The sequence below is a fragment of the Callithrix jacchus genome, chromosome 10 (assembly GCF_049354715.1).
Source record: "Callithrix jacchus isolate 240 chromosome 10, calJac240_pri, whole genome shotgun sequence".
In the NCBI taxonomy this organism is placed as follows: domain Eukaryota; kingdom Metazoa; phylum Chordata; class Mammalia; order Primates; family Cebidae; genus Callithrix; species Callithrix jacchus.
Window position 1 is genome coordinate 93726170 of NC_133511.1, and position 13057 is coordinate 93739226.

General features: G+C 36.8%; 1 protein-coding gene across 12 annotated transcripts in view; it reads left to right on the plus strand.

The window, feature by feature from the left end:
• METTL15 (methyltransferase 15, mitochondrial 12S rRNA N4-cytidine) overlaps window positions 1-13057 on the plus strand; it is a 287618-nt gene that overhangs the window by 210433 nt on the left and 64128 nt on the right. The window contains exons 7-8 of one of the 12 annotated variants that reach the window (XR_004730589.3): window positions 2039-2149; window positions 4206-5563. The exons of 9 other annotated variants lie outside the window; for them this stretch is intronic. Coding sequence is in view for 2 of the 3 variants with exons in the window: in XM_078339276.1 (XP_078195402.1) it covers window positions 4206-4246 (41 nt within the window). In the remaining variant the exon portion in view is untranslated. Of the gene's footprint in view, window positions 1-2038; window positions 2252-4205; window positions 5564-13057 lie in introns of those variants that run through there. 2 more of the 12 variants (XM_078339276.1, XM_054240725.2) reach the window with 2 other exon arrangements.

Here is a 13057-nt window from a genome sequence, read left to right on the forward strand (position 1 = left end):
AGGACCCTGTTGGGAACTGGAACAAAGGTGACACTCATTATGTTTTAGCAAAGAGACTGGTGGCCTTTTGCCCCTGCCCCAGATATATGTGGAGTTTCGAACTTAAGAGGGATGATTTAGGGTATCTGGGGGAAGGAATTTCTAAGCAGAAAAGCATTCAAGAGGTGGCTTGGGTGCTGTTAAAGACATTCAGTTTTATAAGGGAAGCAGAGCATAAAAGTTTGGAAAATGCACATCCTGACAATAGGATAGAAAAGAAAATCCCATTTTCTGAGGAGAAATTCAAGCTGACTACACAGATTTGCATAAGTAATGAGAGGCCAAATGTTATTCCCCAAGACAATAGGGAAAATATCTCCAGGGCTTGTCAGAGGTCTTCACGGCATCCCTTCTATCACTGGCCCAGAAGCCTAAGAGGAAAAGATGATTTCATGGGCCAGGCCCAAGGCCCTCCTGCTCTGTGCGGACTAGGGACTTGGTACTCTGCATTCCAGTCACTCCAGCCATGGCTAAAAAGGGCCAAGTTACAGCTCAGGCTGTTGGTTCAGAGGTGGAAGCCCAAAGCCTTGGCAGCTTCCACATGGTGTTGAGCCTGTGGTTGCACAGAAGTCAAGAATTGGGGTTTGGAAACCTCTGCCTCAATTTCAGATGTATGGAAACACCTGGATGCCCAGGCAGACATTTGCTGCAGGGACAGGGCCCTCATAGAGAACCTCTGCTAGAGCAGTGTAGTAGGGAAATGTGGGATGGGAGCCTGCACACAGAGTTTCCACTGAGGCACCACCTAGTGGAGCTGTGAGAAGAGGGCCACCATCCTCCAGACCCCAGAATGGTAGATCCACCAACATACTGCACCATGTACCTGGAACAGCAGCAGATGCTCAACACTAGCCTGTGAAAGCAGCCAGGAGATGACTATACTCTGCAAAGAGTGGAGCTGCCCAAGACCATGGGAATCCATCTCTTGCATCAGCATGACTTGGATGTGAGACATGGATTCAAAGGAGATCATTTTGGAACCTTAATATTTGACTGCCTTGCTGGATTTTGAACTTTCACAGGACCAATAGCTCCTTTGTTTTGGCCAATTTCTTCCATTTGGAATCATTGTATTTACCCATTACCTATACTCCCATTGTATCTAGGAAGTAACTAATTTGCTTTCGATTTACAGGCTCATAGGCAGAAGGAACTTACTTGCTTTGTCTCAGATGAGACGTTGGACTGTGGACTTTTAAGTTAATGCTGAAAAAAGTTAAGACTTTGGGGGACTGTTGGGAAGGCATGATTGGTTTTGAAATGTGAAGATATGAGATTTGGGAGGGGCCAGGGCAGAATGATATGGTTTGGCTCTGTGTCCCCAACCAAATTTCATCTTATAACTCACATAATTCCCATGTGTTGTGGGAGGGACCTTGTGGGAGATGACTGAATTTGGGGTGGGCCTTTCCCTTGCTGCTCTGATAGTGAATGTATCTCATGAGATCTGTTGGTTTTAAAACATGAGAGTTGCCCTGAACAAGCTCTTTTTTGCCTGCTGCAATCCATGTAAGACGTGACTTGCTTCTCCTTGCCTTCCACCATAATTGTGAGGCTTCCTCAGCCACGTGGAACTGTAAGCCCAGTTAAATCTCTTTCTTTTGTAAATTGCCCAGACTCAGATATGTCTTTATCAGCAGTGTGAAATGGACTAATACAGTAGTATAGAATTTATTTTATTGAAAAATTTCAGTTCTTTTCTTTAATTCTGGGCCATGTTCCTTATTTCATTTCAGCAGTTAATGTTCCTCATTGCCTTTTTGTTTAAGATTATAACTTTATTTTTTCCCCTGCTATTGTATGAGGATTTGTAAATCTCAACCACCCATAGTGAGATCATGTTGTCATCAGACTTAACCTGGTAGGAGTTGGGGATTAGATGAGACTGTGAAGAAGTTTAAAAGGAACCTCACTGAGTAAAGCCAATTTTATCCAGAACCATTGAAGTTCACAGATTTTAATTAACAGTTTGAAATTTGTAATATTACTTGAATTTCAGATGGGTGAGAATTTAACACTATATTAAAGAGCCCAGGCAAAAGGACACAAGTTGCGTCACCAAGACTTATTAAATGTGATGGAAATTCAACAGCCGAATGCCGACAAACAGGTGCAAGAGCTGAATTAATTTTTAAACCCTACCACTCGGGGAGTTGCAGTGCATCACATTGACAGCCACAGCACGTTGCTAATTTCATTCACAAGCTTAAAAATCTCAATACATTTAAACACGTGAATGTATTAAATTTTAAAGAGTGTAAGAGTATCCCAGAACTAAAAATTACAATTTCTCTCTGGGACTTCAAATCATTTATCTAGCCAGAAGCATAGTACTTTTTATGAATGAAATATGACTTACTGCTTTCACATTCAAATTGTATTCTATTATTATACATAGTGCAGACTGTCACTAAGCAAGATTTTCTCTTACTTTATGTGAAATCCTTTGTGAGTCATAAGAAAACTGAAATCACTGATAGAGTTCCCGACTTCTGATAGCGTACATGAAACGGGGTTCTCAATCAGTGCTTCCAATGATGCTAAGTGGTAGAATATTCCTGGAGGTATAGAAAAACAAAACTAAGCAAATGCATAAGCTTTTGGGGATAATATTATTTAAAGTGGTAAGTTGTTAGCTAAAAACTCAGCTAAGTAGCTAACTCCCAATTTGCTTTTACCAGAAATTTACCTACTGTGGATTGCTAGTTCATGTAAGAATTTGATGGAAGCAGTACAGCATCTCCACATAAAATTGCATGTACATGCAAAATCTTATGAAGGTTTCAGGGAGTTCATGAATTTCTTTATTCAGAATATTGTTTATGATACATGTTGATCTTTGGGACTGGAAGGATATCTCTTACTGAGAGGACTTTTTCTTTGCCACCTACTATACACCAGACCTTAAACCTGGGATTGGGGAAATAAAGGAAAATAAGAAAAGGTTTCTGGACCTTTTACAGCCTAGTGGAAGTTGGTCCACAAGTAGTACAGAGTGGTAAATAATTTGATTTATGTATATATACATATATATATATATACACACACACACATGTATATATATTTATATATAATTGCAAAACTGCCTGGAGAAGACAGCACATTATTGAGTATTAAGTAATATAAAGTACAAGAAGAGGGAGACATTCTAGGCTGAAGGAAGAGTATGTGACGAAGCACAGAAATGAGAACAAGAAGCACTGTTCTTTCATTGCTAAAATACTATATTTATAAGAAATGTATAACAACAAATGTATTTTAAAAGTTTAGTCTTCTCTATCAACATTTCTTAAGAAGCTTTAAGTAAAACATTTAAGAAGCTGGGCTTAATTTCCTAAAGTTTTAGCCATCTCAGCCCTTTATTACACTTGTATACAAGTTTGTTCTTTTCATCTTGCTTAACTGGAGAATAAGAAGCATTCATTTTTCAAATATAAAAACAACTATAAAAGTCTCCCTTCCTAGTGAGTCAAGAAAAGCCCATAAGTACTGCATTGGATGAGTATAGATTCTTAATCAAACACGTGTAATCAGTACCTGCCCATAAGTTTTGACAATGGCAGCAGTAGCAACTGATTCTTTTTTAAACCCACTATCAAAACAGAAGATGAAAAAGAGACAAATGTACAGTAAATAACCTGAGCTAACAATAAGTTATTTTCAATAGAACAAAAAGGACAAAAGCCAAAGGTATTCATTACCATTCCCAGGATAAGAGAGGCGGGCAGTTGCCGCCTTCACCAGATGTGCTGTCTTTAGGCCTGACAATACACATCTCCCCAAGGGAAATGTGGAGAGAAAGTCAAACTCTTGCAACTCGATGCAAAGTGATTTGGCTTCCATTAAAACATCTCTCAGTAAAAGGCTATTCAGGTTTAAAGATTCCACAGTCATTTTCTCCCAGAAAATGAGACCCTTGTATAAAACAGCAGACATGGAATTAGAGCTTCTGGAAATCACTCCAATCCTGGTTATCTCATCTTAACTTCCTTAAATGCTAATCAGGAAAAAGATGAGATGGCTTGGTTGAACATATCATCTTAAAATTGTTGCTTTGTTTTGAGTACCCATAAACACAAAGCTCAACATCATTCTTAGGACACTGAAAAAATATAAATATATATTATAAAATAAATAAAGTGTTTTTTGTTGTTGTTGTTTTTTAGAGAAAACGCATACTGATCTGGACTTCCTAGAAAGTATCTGAGATGAACTATCTAAACAAGACTACTTAGAATCCCTGTGAACTTGAGAAGTTACATTTAACCCCTCAGTTTGGCACCTTTGAATGAGAATTAGAAAATCAGAATATCTATTTCTTACCTCTCAAAATTGTTATAAGAATTAAATATATGGAACATGATTAAAATAAAGTGTACCTCCAGTATTTTCCCAAGTGTGGTATCCAGAAAATAAATACTGTGGAATGGTTATTAAAATTAAAACAGTTTCTTATCAAAAAGTTGGGAAATTCTGGGTAAACAAAGTTATACGGTTATCTTAAGAGCTTTATAGTGTTAACAGGCATTGTGAATCCTGGAAAAAGGAGTGTAACATGCTGCATTTCCCAAACGTACTTGACAACAGACACACTGGTGTTTGGTTGGGCACTGGAGTTTGGAAAATGCTGTGCAAGACGGGGTCAATGTTCTTCTGCCTTTTCTCTTCACTCTCATAATAGCATGTACAATTCTTTATAGCACTTAGCACAATATTTACATGTCATTCTTTTCATTAGGTTTGAATTTCATGAGAGCAAGGACTATGTGTTCAGAAATGTTTTAATCCCCAGTGTTTAGTGCATTGTGGGTAATACATCTTTTTAGTCCATACAATTTCTAGTAACCTCAGATTCAGTTCAGTTGATAGGCAGACTAAATAAACTTGGTGGGGTTTTGCTTGTTTGTTTGAGCTGTGAAAACAAAGGGGGTGGTTTAAAATGACTCCAATATATTTTAGCCTTGCAGAGCCATACTTAAAAAGTAAGGCTAGGCATGGTGGCTCATGCCTATGATCACAGCACTTTGGGCAGCCAAGGTAGAAGGAACAGCACTTGAGCTCAGGGGTTCAAGACCAGCCTAGGCAACATAGTGAGACCCTGTCTCTACAAAAAAAATTACAGTTAGCTGGGTGTGGTGAAGCTCATGTATAGTCCCAGCTACTCAGAGGGTTAAGATGGGAGGATCACTTGAGCCCAAGGTTCAGGGCTGCAGTGCACTTCAGCTTGGGTTATAGTGAGACCGTTTCCCCCCTCCCCCTGCCTAAAAAAAGAAAGGTGCTCCATGAAAACGAGGCACAGAAGAAAAGAATAGAGAAAAAAACAAAAATGCATTCTTAAAATGCCCAAATACAAGTTGTATACAACGTAGGTGGCAAGAGAAATCTAGAAGTTTAATTACAGAAAATAATCTTCTGGCTAGGTGGTTTAAATACAACCTGGAAGGTTTAGGTTGATGTGAAATTTGGTTTCTTAAAATTCTTAGCATCAGTTACTAAATAGGGTAAACACCAACTTTTTTAAAAAAAGATTTTTCGGCTGGGCACGGTGGCTCACGCCTAGAATCCCAGCACTTTGGGAGGTGGAGGCGGGTGGATCACGAGGTCAAGAGATCGAGACCATCCTGATCAACAAGGTGAAACCCCGTCTCTACTAAAAATACAAAAATTAGCTGGGCATGCTGGTGCACGACTGTAGTCCCAGCTACTCGGGAGGCTGAGGCAGGAGAATTGCTTGAACCCAGAAGGTGGAGGTTGAGGTGAGCTGAGATCGTGCCATTGCACTCCAGTCTGGGTAACAACAGCAAAACTAGGTCTCAAAAAAAAAAAAAGATTTTTCATTCTTATGTGGTTCTAAGTCTTTATACTTTTAAAACCTAAGTACTACGTTGTAAATTTGAGAATGTTCTATTAATTTATACATTAGAAAAATTTTATACTTCATTTTGGATGCTGAAATTCAATACCTAACTTGAATAAGCATTACTCAGATGCTTCAGGGATTTTCAGTGGCCCTTTATCTTACCCACGCTCCATTAGTCCAGGCTGAAAGTAGAAAAGCTTGGCAGAACCTTTAAATTACCATATCAAAACCCCTTCCTACCTACTGCATATTACAACTGAGAAGAGTAAATAACTGTGTTATGCCATTCATAAAATGACAACTTTATGCCAAGTAGGCACTAAATGCTCTGAACATTTTTTAACATGATTTTCCCAATAATCCTGTGAGAAGTGTTATTATTTCATCCTATAATGAAGAAACTCAAAAGTAAAATGTTTTACCGCACATAAATAGCCATAAAAAAAGAATGATCTGAAAAGTGAACTTAGAGCCCTTTCTCTGAAGGTCAATGACATTTTCATTACACAATGTTTTGTAATAGAAGTATTGTCATTTCTTATACCTTTTCATATGAGTGATTAAAATGTATATACATAAACATAGTGCTTGCAGGCAACATGACCATACCTTAGGTGAAGACAACTATTAAACTTTAATAACAGACATATAAAATATTAATGAGAATACTATGTTCTCTGGATGCCTTGCTTCAATATTATGATAATTAAATTTTACTCCAGTAAATTTACACATTTACTATAATTCTAATCAAAATTTTTATTTTTATATACTATAATTCTAAATTTAATTTGGAGCAATAAATACATTAGAATACCCAAGATAATTTTGAAAAGAAGGATAATTGTGCACTGGGGAGAATACGATGGGGAGAAAGTTTCCCCACATGATAGCAAAACTTACTGGAAAAAAATTTAATAATCAATAATTAAAATAATCCGGCATTTGCAAAAAAATTAAAATAAATGCATCAATGGATCACAATTGAGAATCCGGAAGCAGTTTAATCTGTATATAAAAATGTCGTATATGACCAAGAGAGTATTTCAAATGAGTAGGAAGAGAATGTACTCTTTAATAAATAGGATAGTTGACTGTCTCATTTAAAACAAAATAGATTCCAACCTCATATACTAAAAAACAACTTTAGTGTTTATTAAATATTTAAATGAAAGAAATAAAACCAGAAATACATCAAAAATAGAGTTGACTATATCTATAATCTTACAGTGGGAAAAGCCTTTCTAAATTTAATAAAACCTAAAACTACCAAAATAACAAGGTCTGTATAAAATGTTTATTTTTTGTATGGCAGAAACTCTACAAAATTAAAAGGTATTCACAGTTCAGGGAAGAAAAATGTTCAACTATATAGATAGTTTACAAAGGGTTAATATCCTTATTTTATAAACAATTCTTCCAAATCAATAAAGCAAAGACCAACATCATATCAAGAAAATAGACAAAGGATTTCTTCAAGCAATTTCTGACTGGAATCAAATGACTATTAGATTTAAAAAGATGTCCAACTCTACTAATTACCGAAGAAATGAAAATTAAAACAGCAGTAAGCTAAGATTTACCTACTATCAAACTAGTCAGGCTTAAAGATTGATACTTTCTAGTACTGGTAAGGATGTGAAGGAGATGGACTCACTCATATACTATTGATGGAAGTAAATTGGTATAATCTATTTAGAGAGTATATTTAGAAATATTGATCCAAATTTAAGTGGGCATAAATACCCTTTGACCTAACAACTCCAATTCTACAGACATACAAGATTCAATACAGTTGGAAGTATTTTTCCCAGACTGTGACTATCATTTTACTTTGCATAGTTTTTCTGTGATGGAGAATTTTAAAATGTGCAGTTTGCATGTTTACTGCAAAGTTTTTTGTTATGGAAAAAATAAAAACCATCCTAAATGTTCCTACTGTGGTGACAATGTGAGCTCCCCCAGAGACCACTTCTATCTTATTTACCATTGTGTTTTCAGTTGGCTGGTACTTGACACTAAAAACATTTGTTAAATGAACAAATGAATTATAATGCATTTCTACAACTGAAATTATTTTTTAAGGATAAGTTAACTAAGTTGTAGATTATTTTTCAGATGATTCTCATAAATATATATATATATATATATGTACATATACATATATCTTTTTTTCATACGGCTGTGTGAAGAAAAAAGGAAGTATACCTCTTGGTTGCCCCTCGAGGCAGCATTTAAAGAGTAGTGACATTAACTATTGACTGCATATACAAATGATAATACTTCCTTTGACTTTTTCTTTTTTTAATAATGACTCTGTTAATAACTTGAAAGCACAAATGTAATCAGTCTTTCAATCCACCAACTCTTCTTGGTGCAAAGGTTTCACAGCAGAGAGTACGGTCTACATTCTAATGGAGAGAGTGAGTCTATATTCTAATGGAGGGAGACAGATGGTAAACAAATATTTGTTTTTGATAAGGTTTGTGAAGAAAATTAAACCAAGGTAAGGGGACTAGTGACATGGTGCTGTTTTTCATAAGCATAGAGACTGCCTTTTGAATTATGTGATGTTTGAAAAGATACTTGAATGAAGTAGAGAGTAAGTATGAGGGCAGATCATTTTTTTGAGATGGAGTTTCACTCTTGTTGCCTAGGCTGGAATGCAATGACTCGATCTCAGCTCATGCAACCTCTGCCTCCCAGGTTCAAGTGATTCTCCTGCCTCAGACTTCCAAGTAGTTGGGATTACAGGCACCCTCCACCATCGCACCCAGCTAATCTTTGTATTTTTAGTAGAGACGGGGTTTCATCATGTTGGCCAAGCTGGTCTTGAGCTCCTGACCTCAGGTGATTCACCCACCTTAGCCTCCTGAAGTGCTGGGATTACAGAAGTGAGCCACCATGCCCGGCACAAAGGCAGATCTTCTAAGTACAGGTCAAAGGACTTAGGCAGGACCATGCCAAGATTTAATCAAGAGCAAGGTCTGGGGATGTGGGAGGTGCTGACATGATTAATTTTTGTATTTAAAAGGATCAGTCTGGTGGACGTGTGGAAAAGTTGATGATGGCTTGGACTAGGGTCCTAGTGGTAGAGCTAGTAAGAAATGGTGGCATTCTGGATATATCCCAGATATCGAGCCATCAAAATTTGCTGATGTGAGACAAGGAAAACAGAAAGGATACTAAACTGTCAAGAGTCTTAAAATACACCACCATCAACAAACCTGATCCAGAATGTGAGAATGGAGTGCCTCTAATAAGGCAGAACTCTTTAACAACTTTCTTTCACAGCTAAGGTCAATCCCTTATGTCATGAATTTTCTCAGCATTACTATGAGAGAGGTAAGTGCCAAATAATGTTTCAAAATGGTTTTGAAATTAGAACTGGTTCCCATACTGGTTTTAGTACACACTCACTTCTAAAAGTGTATTTAACATGACAACATCTTGCCATTAAATGTACATTAGCCTTTAATTTCCTTTTGTAGTCAGTTTTACTAACAAATTTTTCTATTTTAAAGTATAAGGAGGAAAACAATTCTATTTTGAAGAAATGAGAAAATTTGTGGTAAAAAATGTTTATATAACATCTTAATATTGTACATTAATCTTTGGGGAGAAAACTTGAACTTAAATCACTGAAGATCTTGAGGACTTTTTAAAGTATAATTGCATAAATTATATTTTATATATTTTATATAATTTTTAAGCATTCATTTTTCAAATATAAAAACAACTGTAAAAGGCTACCTTTTACAGTTATATTCTCATGTCTCATTTTATTCTCCAAAAGCAATATGCGAAAATAAAGTTTACCTTGAACATTTCTCCTACTTCAGATAATAAAGGCTTCCCATCTTGGAGTTTCTGAGGTTAAAATTATTTGCAGATGCTTTGTTGCATGTGCAAATACTTGATTAGTTAAGGATGTTCTCAATCATTATCAGGTATAATTAAGGGCATGCAATCAGTTGTATTGAAACAATGAAATTGCTGGCAAATTTGATAGTTCACTTGCCCTAACAAAATCATACTTTGGTTCCCACAATCACATTTAGCCAAAAAGTAGCGTAGAGGACTGGACCTAGATCATGACATTTCAAAAGTCTTTTCATAGTGTTTCCTGTGACTAAAATTGTGATGCTGCTCATTTAGTCACTTATTGATATGACTGAATATTATGCTCTTTATAGACTCACCCTGTCAGGTTCACAAGTATACCAAATGTCATGTTGAGGTCCAAATGGAGTGGGTGGATAAGCAGAAAACACTCAGGGGGTTGTAGGCAGGTGAAAGATGATTTTATTTAGCTGCAGCTCTCATCAACAGCTTTCTTACGATAGCTCTCTACACTGTTTGCTTTTATTTTAGCTGTTTGCTCAGGCTCTGTGGCTCCCCCCATGCCTGCAGTTTCGTGGTCGACTCTCCCTTGGCTTCAGGGTCAGCAGCTTAACTCTTTCTCTCTCTGGGCATGAGCAAGCTGAGCTGTGTCCTGGCTCCCGTCTTTCTGTCTACAAAGATGGACAGCTCCGACTTTCTCTCTTTTTCTCTGGGCACCTGCACCTGCACAGTGTCAGCAGGGTAATTATACCTTTTACAGACAATAGTAGCATAGAGCCAAGTGATGGCCTTCCCATGTTATGGCTGCATGGCTGTGATAACAAGTGGTGTTATATGTCTGTGCTCTGAACTCACTGAGTCACACAGGTTGTAAACATCCTACCTCCGCCTATCTTTGACAAAATCACAGCCATGTACCTTAAACTCCACCCTGTAGGCCAAGGGAGATATAGGTCTTGGATACACAGGTTATACACATAAGCTTTGGGTACATAGGCTCAATAGACACATAGGCTTTATACATAAGTTTTGGCACATAGATTTGATACATAGGATTGGCACACAGGCCTTACACACCCAATGATGTGAATGAAACTGTGCTAATGACCCTAGATTTTTATCCATTCATTCACTTATTTATTTTTTCATTTATTATCTATTCAGTATCTCTTCAAGAAACATTTATTGACTGTTTTCAAAAGTAGTTTTTAATCTTGGCTGCATGTCAGAATCCTCTTTGAAGGTTTTTAAAACTAGTGATTCCTGAGTAATAAACCCCTGAAACTGATTCAGGAGATCTGAAGTGGAACTAGGCATTTTTGTCGAATGCAGCACAGGTGACTGTGATGTACAGTGAGAATTAAGAATCACAAGCTTCTCTGTCAAGTACTAGGGATATAAGAGGGAACACGAAATAGTTCCTGTTTACGAGGAGATCAGAGTCAAGTGAGTGAGACAGACAAGTAAACTAGTAATTACAGAAGAGTATAAGTGCTATACTAGGGTAAGCACACCTCTTCCCATATACATTGGTACTATGTTAACTCATTCCTTTGATGGACACACAAAAAGATTTTTCTCTCATTATCAAACCTAATGACACAAGTTGTGATTTTTCATCTTACCTACTCTATTCCTTTCTCAAATGAAGTAGCCATATGAGACTCTGGTGAAACTTAGGAGATGAAAAAGCAGAAAGACCAGTTTCTATTTCTAATAACAGTATATGGGAGATGTAAAGGAAGTGAAGAAGAATTGCAAAACAGTGAGTTCCTCAAGGTCAGGGACCATTTTTCTGTCTTATTATTATTTTTCTCCCTGTGGCATAATTCAGAGTTCAGCATATGAGTAGGCACTGAATCTGTTCATTTTTTAAATCTTGTTTTCCTGATGAAATCCTCCTAGTTTGTGCATACCTAAGATAACTCTGTTCCTTGCTCTCTGACCAGTGACTGTCACTAGAAAACCTACTTTTGCTTCTTCAGAGGCATAGGACATTTATTGTCTTTAAAATTAATAATTCAAAGATCTTTCCTAATCCTTCGTGGTTGATTTTTTTCTTATCCATGTGTCCCATTGCCAGTTGATGTTTTGTTCTTATTACTTTAATTTCCATTATTGGATGCCATTCTATTTTATTATTATTATTATTGTTTGTGATGGAGTCTCTCTCTGTCACTCAGGCTGGAGTGCAGTGGTGTAATCATGGCTCACTGCAGTCTTGACCTCCCCAGACTCAGATGATCCTCCCACCTCAACCTCTGGAGTAGCTGGGACTACAAGCATGTGCTACCATGCCTGGCTAAATTTAATAGTTTTTTTTTTCTTCCTTTGTAGAGACAGGGTTTCCCATGTTGCTTGGGTTGGTCTTAAACTCCTGGGCTCAAGAGATCTGCCTGCCTCAGCCTCCCAAAGTGCTGGGACAACAAGCATGAGCCATTTTGCCCAGCATCACATGCTATTTTATATTATTTTGTTTCTTTTTAATTTCATTTTACACAATTTGCTTTGAAAAAATTACAGACATGAGGTACCAGTATAAAGGAAAGAGAGCCCTGGAAGTTTAACCTATCTAAAATAAGGAAAGATATATGCCTTTGGTCCCCTAGAAAAGTACCAGAAAGCTCCACAAAACACACTGCTCATTACAGACCTCTTGTCATCTCTTGGTCCTTAACGATGGGACTTAATGAGGTTGACAGGACCACATCTAGAAATCTCTTCCGGGAAATCCATCAGACGTAATCCGCATCAGAATTCTCCAAACAAGAGTAAAAAGGCCCCAGAAGGAAAGCTTCATAGATTAAGTTCCCCTTTTATCTTGAAGACCATCTACTCCCATATATAACTGAAAACTCTTAATGTCCATTCTCCATGACTTTGTGACATTGGCAAGGCCAAATTGATCTTACAAGGAAAACCTTGTCTGATTGCAGTGGTTGTAATTTGTCACTGCAGATTCATATATACTGGGGGATATACTTAATGTGAATATGATTTATATAAACTTGAAATTCTATAATACAGAATACTAATAAAATCTCACTTTGGGTGAATGCTTTGAAATGAAAATTGATTTTTCAAATGAAGGGAATTAGGAATTTCATATTTTCACAGCTAGCTAACTAAATGAATTATAAATTATGTCCATCCTTCTGCCACAGGAAGGCACTATTTTAGCTTGTAAGCCAAAATGTCTGACAAACTTTAATGTCAAATTAACCAATGCTGTTGTTTATATTAGAACTTCCATGATTTCAGACATTATTTCATTATTTTTTGTTTTTATTATGAAATATTCCATTTTCATTTTAA